At 40.6% G+C, this 14,848-nt stretch overlaps 1 protein-coding gene across 2 annotated transcripts in view; it reads right to left on the bottom strand.

Annotated features, from left to right (window-relative positions):
• Nucleotides 1-8,404, bottom strand: part of YLPM1 (YLP motif containing 1) — a 66,788-nt gene extending 58,384 nt beyond the window's left edge. For both annotated transcript variants that reach the window (XM_058567356.1, XM_058567357.1), the window contains exon 1: nucleotides 7,421-8,404. In XM_058567356.1, coding sequence (XP_058423339.1) covers nucleotides 7,421-8,290 — 870 coding nt within the window. In that variant the 5' untranslated portion in view covers nucleotides 8,291-8,404. The remainder of the gene's footprint in view (nucleotides 1-7,420) is intronic.
• Between the last annotated feature and the right edge of the window lie 6,444 nt (nucleotides 8,405-14,848).

Below are 14,848 nucleotides of genomic sequence, written 5' to 3'. Positions count from 1 at the left end.
TAGTACAATTATAAAAATGTAGGATTTTATGAAAGTGATGTTGGAGAACTTTGGAAGTCATTACTGACAGCTGAGGATCTAGCAGAAGTCCTACCAGTCAATAACCGAAAAGAATTTTTATGAGAGGAACTGCAAGAGAGAATGATATAAATGTCGAAGGTTGAAAAACAGCCCCTGGGAAAATTGATAAATCCCTAAAATATTTTTCAGCATATCCCAAAACAAAATAAAAAATGATATATAATGTTGCCATATAATTCTGTCATAAAAATGATAGTAAAGAAATCCAATCTATACTTTATTTATTCTTTGTTCATTCTAAGACTCAGCTATTCTTTATGATTTTGAGCTTTGTTTTTTCGAGATTGTGTCACAAATCAAAATTTTTTAGTTTTTACAATAAATTTTTGGTCCCTATATTAAATGGATTCATTTTACTTGCATTCACTGGGATTCATCATCTTTGGATAACCAGGATTTCCTATATTGTAAATATTTTATTGTATATCCTCTCCAATTTTCCACATGCAAACAGATGCATAAAATATACCTTATACTCTTTTCTCACTAAAGAGACTGTTCTGTTATCTTTTTTTTTCACTCATAGAATGTAATTTTCTTGGGAGAAAGGTTTTATGCTTTTCTTATATCCTCTTTGGTGCTTAAGCATACTGTTGGAACACAGAGTAGGATGTCAATAAATGGTTGTTGATCAATTGAAGACTTCTCTTCTAGGACACTCATTTCTATGACCTGAAACTGGCTCCAATTCACTGGGAAGAAAAAATTTCATCTAACTAACTCCATCTTGAAGTTTGGGTCATGATCGGGGTTTTTTTGGTCTTAATTATCATACATATAATCATCAGCTCCCGGGACAGAATTACTTTTACTGTTCAACATAAAAAAACAGCACACTGACCATGATAATCAAGAATAATGTAGTATTAAAACATTTTCAACTTTCTTCCATTATTTTATGAAAATAATGAAAACAGCAACAAGTTTATCTTTCAGCTTAAAAAAATTAATAAACTCAATCTCTTTCAAGTAGAAGTTAAACATTTCCGTTCCTTTAGTTGCTTTGAAAGCATCACTAAAAGATACAAAGATGCAAAACTGTCTTTCACAAACTAGAAGCCAATGGCTACAGATATGAAGATCGTACAGGTCTAGATTTTTTATCTATTTGCACCTACCTTATTCTCATACTTCCCATCTTTGTCTTAGACCTAGTCTAGGGTTAAGAATCTTGTTAGGAGCTCAAGCACTTGTTGATTTACTGACAGTATGCATTGTAGGTCTATTTCTATTTACTCTGAACCCAATAAGCAGAAACTAGATCTAATTCAATCCTAGGACTAGGCTTCAGCACATTCTCAAAGCTCTGAAAATGTATAATGATGACATCATTCAGCAATGTCCTCAGTGACCCCAAGAAGGGTGATTTATCTTTATTTTAGAAAGGAATAAAACCCGCCTGGACTTGCTAATAAAACTGAACTAGTACCCAGTTCCTGTGAACGTCCTATCATATCAGACAACTCCAACTCACATGGTTAGTTCATAGGTCGAAGAAAATCATAGCATGTCACATTCAAAAAGAGACTGAATGGAGTTAAAAAGTAAGGATGTAAGAACTATTTGTCACAAATATCATTACCAAAAAAGGTGCTAATTTATTCAGCAAGCACTTACTGACCACTTGCTACAGGTAGAGTCATGAACTAGGTACTAAATGATTTCCCAAGTAGGAAAATATAAAGGAGGAGGGGGCAGAGAGACAAAGAGGGAGAGAGTGTGTGTGTGCACGCATGTGTGGGATGTTTTAAAGATTAATTTTGGAAGGCTGCCTTTCCTACCCAGGTTGACTGTTATAAATGCCTGTAACATTAAATGTTCTAAGTCACATATCCTAAAGCAAAGTGAGGGAGAGGGGGAACCTCTCTTTGGAATAATGCATTAGATTTCCATTTTTAAAGTTTATTTAAAATATGTTTACTTTCAGTATTTTTCAGGTTCACATTCTACTCCAGAAATCATGTCACAGATAATTATGGTGACATAAAAACCATCTTAAAAAAAAAGTTCCTCTACTTCACCTCTTCCTCCAGATCCTGCCCTCATTCTCTCTCTCTCCTTCAGTCAAACTTCTTGAGAGGGTTGTCTATACTCACCATCCCCATCTCCTCACCTTCCATCACTCCTCAAATCAATGCAATATGGCTTCAATCACTATGAAACTGCTCCTGCCAAGGTCAACAATAATCTACATGTCAGTAAATGCAAAAGAGAACTCACAAACTTTATCTTGCTTGACCTCTTAGCAGTACATGACACAGCTGACCACTCCCTCTTTATAGAAAGAGTCTTCTCTTCACTCCTGTGGCACTGCACTGTCCTGATTTTCCACCTATTTGGCCTTTCTTCTGTTGGTTCCCTTAGATACTGTGATTCTGCGGGGCAAGGCTCAATGTCCTTTAACCTCTATTCTTACTCTACACACAATCCTCAGGGGACTTCATCTATTTCTGTGCCTTCAAATACCATTTTTATGCTGATGACTCACAAGTCTATCACGTCTCCCAGATCTCGCTCCTAGACTCCAGACATACACCTAACATCCAATTATATATCTCCATTTGGAATCTTATGTCTCAAGGACCTCAAACTCAGTACACATGCCTAAAATTTAACGCATCATTTTCCCCTCATCCCCAGACCTGTTCTTCCTCCTCCTCTAGGTATTCCTATTTTACTAGTAAATGAGACCACAATCCACCCAGCAGCCTATCCTAGAAAACCCGGAATCATCCTTGACACCTTCCTCTCCACACTACTCAATCTCCAACTGGATCCTAATGCCTAAATATTTCTTCAGTCTTTCCACTTCTCTCCATCCCCACTATCACCAAGTGCAAGCCACTATTCTCTTTGCCTGGATTATTCTATTAACTTTTCTCTCTAAATCATTCTTGCTCGTTTAGATTCCACTTTCCACACTGCAAGCAGAGTGAGTTTTCAAAAATGCCAGTCTGTCACATTCGCCTATGTAAAATCCTTCAATGGCTTCCTACTGCCCTTAGGATAAAGTCCTCATAGACCCTCCCTGATCTAGTTTGCCTACCATTCTCACCCTGAGCTCTCAGTAAGCCTTACTGAACTTAATTCTTTGAATTCTATCTGGTTAATTCCTACCCATTCTTCAGGTTTCACTTAAATATCCCTTACAAAGGGAGTGCTCTTCAATTAGGTTAGAACTCCCAGCTATATTCAATCATTTAAAAAAAATATTTGTTCTTCACCTACTGTGTGCTAGACCCTGAGCAAGGCACTGTGAATACAATGGTGAGCTAAAAAAAGCCTTTCCTTGTTTCCTTGTGGAACAATCTAGTGATATTTTATATTTTATAATCCCATAGCATCCTGTACTTCTCTTAATTACTTACTAAATGTCTATTTCCCCCCATTGGAACAAGTCAGTGAGGGAGGTACCATGTCTACCATGTTCCCCATTTCATCTCCAGTACTAAGCACAGTACTTGGCACATAACTGTGACTCAATAAATACGTGAACATTAAATGACTAAAAACTAATTAAAGTCAACAGCTTTACCTAAATAAGTTTTGAGAATAAAAGGATAAATAAAATCACAATTCATGAAGAAAGGCTACTATGCACTTTACCTAGTCAGTCTTTTAAACACACAGAAAAGTTAATGCTTCAAAAAAGACACATTCCATTAAATCAACAACTCTTTACTCTACAAACTAGAAATTAAACAGAAGAGTATCAAGCATTTATGCTGTCTTTCCTATACTAACTGTATTTCCAATCAAATAGCCCTGGTTCATGAATGAAAGTTTTTCTTTACAGAATTCCAGATAGTAAACGTAGAAGAAATGGCAGAAAAAAATCACCATGGTGCAACCACTTAACGAAGAAATAATTTACTCAAAGACCATCAATGGATGAACCAGTAGATGAAATATGAGATGCAAGATTGATGAGAAGCTTTACAGTGGAGGGACCAGACTGTCAACCCCTGATCAATCTTGGCACCACTAACAGTGGGACAACTAGGCATCGCGTGCCTCCTGATGAGATGCAAATGAAGTACACAGCACTACCCAGGTTATGAAGTACACTTGCCAAAAAAAAAGGTGAACTTAAATCTGAGAAGGTTTTAGAGTTAACTTACAGTTTACAAAAAACATGGAAGAGAGAGGAACAAGTCAAAACGACACCATGAGACAGCAGACAAATCCAGAATGTGGGACATTCTACAGGACAACTGACACACATTTTTCATCAAGTTCAATGGCATGAGGTAGAAAAAGAGAATAGGAGAGACTGATCTAAACCAGGGGTTCTCAACTGAGGATGATTTTACCCCTTGGGGGCTATGTGGCAGTGTCTGGAAACAGTTTTGGTTGTCACAACTGGGGGCACCACTGGCATATAGTAGGCAGAGGTCAGAGTTGCTGCTAAACATCTTACAATGCACAACATAGCCCCCACAACAAAGAATTATTCTGCCCAAAAATGTCTATTTTGGATTGTGGTTGAACAAACCAACAAAACATCACTGACTCCGCTGGGGAATTTTAACATAGAAGATATCAAGGAATTATTTTTAATTCCATTAGTACGATGAGACAATAGGGAAAATCTGAATAGATTGGGTATTAGATGATACAAAGCAACTGTTGCTAATTTTGTTAGGTGTTATAATGTATTTACCTAAGAAAAGATTCTTTTTTTTCCAAAGATGTCTAATTAAGAATGTAGGAATGATATGACATGAGATCTAAGATTTGCTTTAAAATATTTCAGCAGGAACAATAAAAAAGGCCTAGGTGAAGTAAATATGGCAAAATCTTGATAGTTTGGTGTTTGTTTGTTTGTTTTTGCTGAGGAAGATTAGCCCTGAGCTAACATCCGTGCCAATCTTCCTTCACTTTATATGTGGGTTGCCACCTGAGCATGACTGACAAGTGGCATAGATCCATGCCCAGGATCTGAACCCACGAACCCAGGCCGCCAAAGCAGAGCACGCTGAACTTAACCACTACGCCACAGGGTCAGCCCTTGATAGTTGCTGAATCTGAATGATGGGTATGTGGGGGGAATCATCCCATTTTCTCTACTTTTGTGTATGTTTAAAATCTTTCACCATAAAAATTTTTAATGACACACTCCAAAAATAAGATATGAATCAAAGAATAATAAATATGCAAAAGGATTAATTGTCAGAGATTGGCATCAGCATGAAAAAAATGTTTATCATCTAGTAAACTAAGTATCCTAAGTCTGACAACCCTTCTATCTTATTCAACAAATCTTTGTGGAGAGGCTACAATTTGCAAGGCACTGTCCTAGGTGCTACAGGGGATAAAAAGACGAGCGAGATAGTCCTGGTCTGCAAGAGACTTACAATCTGAAGAACAGAACCAAACCAGATAAGTGAGCTCAGGCATGGCTTCATGGAGACCCTGAAATTTGAGATGTGCCTTGAAAGCAATACAACTATAAGAGGGGAGAGTGAGCTGAGGAAGTTGGGATGAATTCTAGACAGAAGTAAGAAAGCCTCAACAGGCTTACAAGACTGTTCCTGATCCGGCCCATTCATACCCTCTAAGCCTCATCTTCCACCACTTTCTTTCCAGCTCTCATCAAAGAATTGGAGGCACTGAATATCCAAAGCATTAAAAGAAGTTCACTATAGACAAGGGTACAAAGGCAGAAAAGCAAAAACAGTGTTCATGGTATTTCTATTAAGGACTGGTCTGATTCCCTCTCCCCCTCAAAAAACAACTCACTTGTCTAAAAGCCAGAAAAACAATCTAGTAGAGATGAGAACATAAATGTCATATTCTGGCTTTGACCAACTGAGAGTGTTTGAAAACAAAAGTGCTGGAAATTTCAGAGTAGGGTGGGAAAGGGAACAGAAATTCTGTCTCTATAACAAAGGAATCTGGGGGAAATAACCCGGTGAGGTGGTACTTTGGTGTAAGCCAACAGAATCACTTATTCTGTTTCACCCCAGCATCTCAAGTGTTTTCCCCTGATGATATGCCAAGCACAACATCTTGCTTACCTAAAACAACTTGCTTCTGTTCTTAATTTCTAATGCCAAACCACTGTAAAATTAGAATACTGCATCCCCTTCTTTTGGAAATATTTTATATGTAAATCTGAGCTTGTAAAGTAAAAGATCCTGTTTTTTTTCATTAGGGAACCTTAGGTAGACTAGTAACTGCTAAAAGTGTCTATTTTAAGAAATTATAACCAATGATTTATTCCACTTTAGTTCTATCTCTTTTTTAAGGCAAAAATTCCTTTTTCACTGCTACTCTCTCAACCTTGATGGTTCTGTGGGAAGTATCACTTCAAATAGAAGTTTAGAGGAATGGCTCTCTCATGAATGAAGAGATAGTAGGAACTTTTTTTTTACCTTGGCCAAATTCCAAGGCTGTTACTCTGGAGTGAATGGTAACAATACAATGCAACAAATTGGTCATGTCTTAAAACTATCTTTAGAGTGATGGGAGAAAAGGATGTATGGGTCAATTTATTAAATGACCCACAGACTCCCAAAAGAGTCAAATGTGTAGAGACTCCTCTGTGTATTGCATATGTATCTATAAGCATAATTAGGATGCTCCTGATAAGAACAAGATTTCCATCCTTCATTTTCTGAGACCTCTTAATTCAGGAAGCTGACAGCTATCAGTGGCCCTTAAATAATTTTTTTAAAGGGCCGGCCCTGTGGCTTAGCGGTTAAGTGCGTGTACTCCGATGCTGGCGGCCCGGGGTTCGGATCCCGGGCACGCACCGATGCACCGCTTCTCCGGCCACGCTGAGGCCGCGTCCCACATACAGCAACTAGAAGAATGTGCAACTATGACATACAACTATCTACTGGGGCTTTGGGGGAAGAAAAAATAAATAAAAATTATAAAAAAAATAAAAATAATTTTTTTAAAGACGCTAACTGCTCATAAGGTTTATATGCATTTCAAGTGTCAGCCCTTTGCGAAGTTTCTTTTTTATGCTGCCTCTCAAATGGAAATTTTAGTTTAAATATAATTTTAAAACAAAGCCCTTTGCACCAGCAACAAAATCTAGGAGGCTAGTCAAAGAAAACCCAGGAATATATCTGAGAAGTCTTGAGCCACCCCACAACTCTGTGGCACCAAGAAACCTCTTCAAACACTGTTTTTTTTTAATAATCCACATTTAGCTAATTAAAAAGTTGGGAATGTCAGACCTCTGATTCTTAAGGAATCCTTTGGAGTGTAAATTAGCTAGTCATTGCGTGTGTTGGAATTAGGCTAAGCACTAGTTAAAGCCCTGAGGCCTGCTCACTTAGGGCCCTCTAGGTGCAAGATGAGGCTCAGGCAGATGCTTTCTTACCTGTGGAGTCATTGTAGAGGGATCCGGCTCAGGGGCAGCTTGCTGCTGTTCAGCACTCTTGTTCTTGGCCCCACTCTCCAAAGGCTCTTGCTGGACAGTTGTCTTATTCCCAGAAGGGACGGACGGTGGTGGTGGAGCAAGTAGTTGGGATTTAGAATGGCCTTGGGAGGGGCGGGAAGGAGATGCCTGAGAAGGGGGCAAGTAAGGCTGGGAATGGCTCAAATAGGATTGCGAGGAGGAAGAGGAAGAATAAGAAGGGGTAGGCGCCAGGTAGGATTGGGAAGGTGGGGACTGAGAAGGGGACGGCTGAGCGGGAGGCAGGTAGGGCTGAGACGAGGCCGGGGGGTAGTACGAAGGTGGCGGCTGAGGAGGGGGCATGTAAGATTGAGACGGGGGCATATAGGACCCCGGCGGTACAGGGGGAGATTCAGGGGGGGAATCCAGCTCCATGGGAACCAAACCAGGAGGCCCGTCTCGCTGGTGGTGGAGCATCTGGTGTTTGTACTGCTGTTGCTTCTGATAGCTGAGGGCCGGCCCAGGTGGCGGGGGCATCGGTGGTGGCGGTGGCTGCCAGTCCCCGTAGCCCCCCCCCGGCATCACCGGCGGGGGTGGCAGGGGGGGCGGAGGAAGGTGATGGGGCTGGAGCACGCACTGCATTTGCTTCTGGTGCATCTGCTGCAGCTGTTGGAGCTGCGCCAGGTGCTGCTCGCGGAAGCTCATGAAGCCCGAGGAGGAGGGGGCCGCGGAAGTCGTCGAGCTCGAGTACCCGGACCCCGGCGAGGCCTCAGGAAGGGCCACCGGAGGCGGCGGCGGGACCGGCGGCGGCGGATAGTGGCTGCTCCCGCCATACCGGCCCCAATTCGGGTACATATCGGAGAAGAAGGCGCACGGCTCGTCCTGGCGCCGTTACTCGTCGCAACCGACCTCCAGGAGCTGCGGCGGCGACGGCGACAACCGGAACTCGCGGCGCCTACAGGCCCCGGAGCGTGTAAACGGAGCGCGCCAGTGCACCGGCGCTACTGAGCTGGGCCCGCGACCGGCAAGGCGGGGACGATACTGGAGCGACTACGCCTGCGCAGTAGCCACCGAGAGGCGAACAAAGGCGAGATAGAGCGGCCCTGTGCTTGGCGACTCTCGGTTGCCATCTTCCTTCAGGTTCGGATAATGTAGGCGCGAGTAGAATGCTCTCATAGAACTCAGGAACCATAGAGTTCACAGCTGAAGGGGGTGGTAGAGATCCTATCGCTCCACGGCTTCATTTTTGAATGAAAAAAAAAAAAGGTTCCATTCACAATAGCAACAATCACAACAGCAACAACAAAAAACATGAAACAAGTAGGAATAACTCTAATAAGAAATATGTAGAATTTATACGACGAAAACTACGGAACCATACAGAATCATATCCAAGTGGGATAAAATTAGACTTGAAATAATGAAGAGGCTTACCATAGTCCGGAATGAAAAAGAGGAAAAATTGTAAAGATGTCAGTTCTTCTCAAATTAAATGAATAAACTTAATTCTACAAAAAAAATCCAATTGGGAACAAATCTGTGAAGAATAGAAATGTATTTTGCAGACAGAATGTAAGACTACACCAATTCCTGCAGGCATATAAAAGGTAACGTCTGCAGTTATTGTAAAAGAGGAGAAATGGAGTTCTTTAAAATAATTCAACACATAAAAACTCATGTTGGAGAATCTCAGCTGAAGGTAAGACAGCAGAAACCAGATGCAAAGATTGTCTAGAGAGGACGACCCAGAAAATAATCCAATCTCTCAGCATAATACTAAACATGAACTCCTTTGGCTTGAGTGAACCACTGAAAAACAAAGCTGATACACACCGAATTCTGAAAAAGCTACCTAACTCTGAGAATATTAATGTTGTATGTCAGTTGTGTACCACTTAAAGATTTGACCTTGCTTCCATCTTAGCAACCCAGATCTTCACCTCTCTGAGGAGATGGATGTGAGTGGAAAGTGGGGCACCTAAGTATCCGCCAGAAGATAGAGCTTCTAGTTCTCAAATAGGAATTTAGTTGTGTTTCTTTTAACTTTTTATTGAAGTATAGCATATATACATAAAATTACACATCGTAAGTGTACAGTTTAGTGAATTTTCACAAACCTATCACAATTGTGTAACCAGCACCCAGATCAAGAAACAGAACATTACCTAACTCAGAACTCCTAGTTACCTGTATTTTTAATATTTTCAATGAAATTCTCTTTTGAAAAATTAAAAAGTAACTTATTATAGTAATAAACTAAAGGGGAAAATCAGGTGATCATCTCATTAGATGCAGAAAACAAATATGATAATTTTCAACATCCATTCATGATTTTTAAAAAGCTTAGCAAACCAGAAATAAAAGGGAACTTCCTTAATCTTATAAAGAGTATCTACTAAAAACACGACAGCAAACATCACATTTTTGTGATTTTGTGAAAAGTTGAAAGTTTTCCCCCTGAGATAAAGAATAGATGTCCACTACCATCACATCTGTTATGGATTAGAGTGTGTCCCCTCAAAAACAATATGTTTAAGTCCTAACCCCCAGTACCTCAGAAGGTGACCTTATTTGAAAATCGGGTTGTTGCAGATGTAATTAGTTAAGATGAGGTCACACTGGAGTAGCGTGGGCCTCAATCCAATATGACTGGTATCCTTATAAGATAGCCATGTGAAGACACAGACACACAGAATGTCATGTGATAGTGAAGGCAGAGATTAGAGTTACACAGGTGCAAGCTAAGGAGTGGAACAAATGGAATTCTCATACATTGCTGGTGGGAGTGTTAATTGGCATGACCATTCTGAAATACTATTTGACAGTTTCCACTAAAGCTCAACAGACTCATAGCCTGTGACCCAGGAATTCACTCCTAGGCATACAACCAACAGAGAGGCATACATATGTTCACCAGAAGACATATACAAGACTGTCCATAGCAGCAGTATTTGTAATGGCTGAAAACTGAAAAACAACCCAAATGTCCACCTATACTAGAATGGATAATCAAATTGCAGTATATTTATATAATGGAATACAAAACAGCAACGAGAATGAACTGTAACTACATGCAACAATAAGATGCATGTCACAAACATAACGTTGAGCAAAAGAAGCTAGACAGAAAAGAATATATATATATATGTTTTCACATATATAAATTCAAAAATGGACAAAACTGATATATAATGTTAGAATTCAGGACAGTAGTTACCCTTGGGTGGAGGGATAGTGACTGAAAGGGGGCACAAAAGGGGCTGCTGGGGATATTCTGTTTCTTGATCTGGGTGCTGGTTACATAGGTATGCTCAGTTTGTGAAAAGTTCATCAAGCTGTACCACTTGTGATTTGTGCACTTTTCTGTTTGCATGGTTCGATCAATGTGCCTTCAAGAAAATTTTGGATGATGGAAGTTCAAAAGAATATTTACTGTGTAATTTATTTTACATATAGTTAAAAAAATAGGCAAAATGAAATTATAATATTAAAAGTGAGGGTAGGGCCAACCCCGTGGCTTAGCCGTTAAGTGCGCGCGCTCCCCTGCTGGCGGCCCGGGTTCGGATCCCGGGCGCACACCGACGCACTGCTTCTCCAGCCATGCTGAGGCCACACCCCACATACAGCAACTAGAAGAATGTGCAGCTATGACATACAACTATCTACTGGGGCTTTGGGGGAAAAATAAGTAAGTAAATAAATAGAATTAAAGCTTTAAAAAAATTGTTCATTAAAAAATAAAAATAATAAAAAAATAAAAGTGAGAGTAGGGCTGGCACCGTGGCTTAGCGGTTGGGTGCGCGCACTCCGCTACTGGCGGCCGGGGTTTGGATCCCGGGCACGCACCGACACACCACTTCTCCAGCCATGCTGAGGCCACGTCCCACATATAGCAACTAGAAGGATGTGCAACTATGACATACAACTATCGACTGGGGCTTTGGGGGAAAAAAAAGGAGGAGGATTGGCAATAGATGTTAGCTCAGAGCCGGTCTTCCTCAGAAAAAAGAGGAGGATTAGCACGGATGTTAGCTCAGGGCTGATCTTCCTCACAAAAAAAAAAGTGAGGGTAAAACAGCATAGGGAATATAGTCAATAATATTGTAATAACTTTGTACAGTGACAGATGGTAACTAGAGTTATCGCGGTGATCATTTCATAATATATATAAATATAGAATTACTAAGATGTACACCTGAAACTAATAGGATATTGTATGTCAATTATACTTCAAGTAAAAAAAAATGAGGATAGTGGCTGAGAGGGGGCACGAGTAGGGTTTCTGAGGTGCCAACATGTTCTGCTTCTTGAACCAAGTGGTAATTACACAAATATTTTGCTTTGTTAAAACTTATTGAGGTGTACGTTTATCCTTTGTACTTTCTTATTTATGTGCTGTACTTCACAATTTTTAAAAAAGTTTTAAAAATCACAAGTGGGGGACTAGCCCGGTGGTGTAGTGGTTAAGTTCGTGCCCTCCACTTTGGCGGCCCACAGTTCACAGGTTCAGATGCCAGGCATGGATCTATGCATGGCTCATGAAGCCATGCTGTGGCAGGCGTCCCACATAGAAAGTAGAGGAAGATGGGCACCGATGTTAGCCCTGGGCCAATCTTCCTCAGCAAAAAGAGGAGGATTGGCAACAAATGTTAGCTCAGGGCTAATCTTCCACACCAAAAACAAACAAACAAACAAAAAACACAGGTGGGAAGGAGAAGAAATGTGATAGTAGTGGAAGACAGAGAAAGATGAGATTGGGTGGAGGAAGGTGGGGATCTTTTTCTTTGCCTTTTTCTTTCCCACCTGCCCGGTAGGTTCTAGCTGTCACGTCTTCTATCCAGAAACTCTCCCTCAACAAGAAGTCTTTCAGCACCTACTTGGGAGACAGCACCGCTGTTGAAGCAGGCCCTTCCACATTCCCCTCATTGTTTCAAGATAAATTTAGGCATTGTTCTAGATGCTATAGGGAATCCTATCCTCTAGGGTCTTACTCTCCGGGAACTAATATATAGCTGGCTGTTCAAATCTAGCCTGCATAATTAATTTTCAAAAATCTCAGCCATCTTCATTATACAGAACCTCTGTCTCCAGAAAATTGTTTAAAAGAAGCCTCCTTGTTTGTGTAATGCTCTCCTCATGACATTTTATTTTTTTATTTTTTTATAATTTTATTTATTTATTTTTCCCCCAAAGCCCCAGTGGATAGTTGTATGTCATAGCTGCACATCCTTCTAGTTGCTCTATGTGGGACGCGGCCTCAGCATGGCCGGGGTAGCAGTGCGTCGGTGCACGCCCGGGATCCGAACCCGGGCCTCCAGTAGCCGAGCGCGAGCACTTAACCGCTAAGCCACGGGGCCGGCCCCTGTCATGACATTTTAGTAACACTGATTTCACAGTATACGACCAACCCCACGCCCATTTTTTAGAGACTAATTTTACTAATCTAGAATGCAAAAAGAACAATAAAAACATAAAGTGTTCTTATTCAAAATGAACTAAGGGATGAATTAGAGCACAAATCACACACAAGCTTTTGTGTGGGAGACTCTAGAGGGGGTCAGCTGTTAATTGTCGGTGCTGTCAAAGCTAACTAGCAGGAGTCTTCTCTGGACTAAGTTTATAAGCCAGCTGCATTTCTCTGGTTATGTTTCATTCTTGCTGTTACTAGGGGGACTAGCATGAGGGCTGGGAGGAGGAAGTGGCGTTTAATTGGTTACTGGTGTGAAGCCATATTTTGATTGGCTGGTGATTTGCATGCTATTTTGTAGAATAAAAATCCCTGCTAGCTCTTGCAGCTTGTACCAGTTCTAAACAACAGGATCTAGAAGCAGATCATCTGCTATTGGGCCTATGCACCCTTAAGATGTTGAATAGATAGTGTCTAGATTCAGGGTGACCTGGTCATACATAACCTTGGAAATGTGAGTGCTTGTTCCCCTTCCTAACACCATGGAGTCACGTTCTCATTTTATCCTAAAGAAACCTATAGGTGCTCATAAGTAATCCCAATTGCATGTGATCAGTCCCTCCAAACATTCCCAATGGATCTGAACAGTTTAGGAGAGCCTAGAACTTGAGCACGGTTGTATCCATTACGGTTCTGTGGATGTTATCCATAGCAACAGCTGAAACTTTAAAAGAAATGTATTGGAAAGATATTGTAAAAGTTACAAAATAGACAAAATGTGTCATAACTAGATCTAGGAACAGGAAAAAAGCCAAGGCAAAAGCTATTCTACCATCAAACCTCTGGAGGGTGTAAGAAACAAAGTAACAAACTCTTTTTTTTCCCTTCAGCCACTCTCAGTGCCTTCTCAGATATATGGTGGTGAGAGGAAGGATCTGGAAGAAGGAGTCTCCAGTGCTCCCTTCAGCTTCTACAGTGAAAGGATTGGGCACACTGATCTAAATTCTAATACAACTGCACACAATTTGGGAAAATTTAAAACTCCAAGAACTGTTAGGAAGGAGGAGTGGATGTTGGCAAGTAAAAACCACAAATATCCACTACCCTGGGCAAGGGCCTCCATTGTGAGGCAAATGTGCCCAAAGACAGGTCATAAAAAGGAGTTTAGCAGTATAGATCAAATGTAAAAAGATCATCCCCAAAAAGATCTTTAGAGAAGACAAACACAGGATTTCTGAGCAAGTGTAAATTGAGAATGACTTTAAAATTTAAGGATTAATGTATTAATTAGGATGCAGTCTAAGCTGCTGTAACAATGAGACAATAAAGTACAATGGCTTAAACAAAAGTTTGTTTCTCACTCATAGTTCAAAGATAAGCAGCCCAAAGTTGTCATCTTCAACATGAAGCTTCCGTCTCTCGGTTCAAGGTGGATGCTCTGGCTCCTGCCATCAAATCTGCATCCTAGCCAGTGGGAAGGTAGAATGGGTTAGGAGAGCATATCTTTTCAGGAGCATGCCTTTTAAGGTCACAACCCACAAGAGATACAGCTACATCCTGTTGGCTACAACTTAGTTGGTTGGCCATGCCTAACTGTAGGAAGGCTGGGAAATAAAGTTTCTACCTGGGCAACACAGATAAAACTCATGAAAACTATTATTAAAAGAAGAAGTGGAGAGTGGATACCAGGGACAACACACAGTATCTGCCACACTGACAATACCAAGTTCTTATGAGGTTGTGGAGCAACAGAAACTCTCACACACTGTTGATGGGAGTACAAATGTACACTTAAAGAGTAATTTAACAATATCCGATATAACTGAAGATACACAATGCCTTATGACACAATTTCACTTCTAAGTATATATCTTGGACTAGAGATACTTTGTACATATATACAAAGAGGCATGTAAAAGAATGCAGCCCTGTTTGTAATAGCAAAAATCAGAAACAACTTAAATGACTATCTATATGAGAATGGATAAACAAATTGTTTAATATTC

The sequence above is a fragment of the Diceros bicornis genome, chromosome 24 (assembly GCF_020826845.1).
Source record: "Diceros bicornis minor isolate mBicDic1 chromosome 24, mDicBic1.mat.cur, whole genome shotgun sequence".
Classification (NCBI taxonomy): Eukaryota; Metazoa; Chordata; class Mammalia; order Perissodactyla; family Rhinocerotidae; genus Diceros; species Diceros bicornis.
The sequence above is the reverse complement of the archived record's forward strand: the minus strand, read 5'-3'. Positions and strand labels throughout refer to the sequence as shown.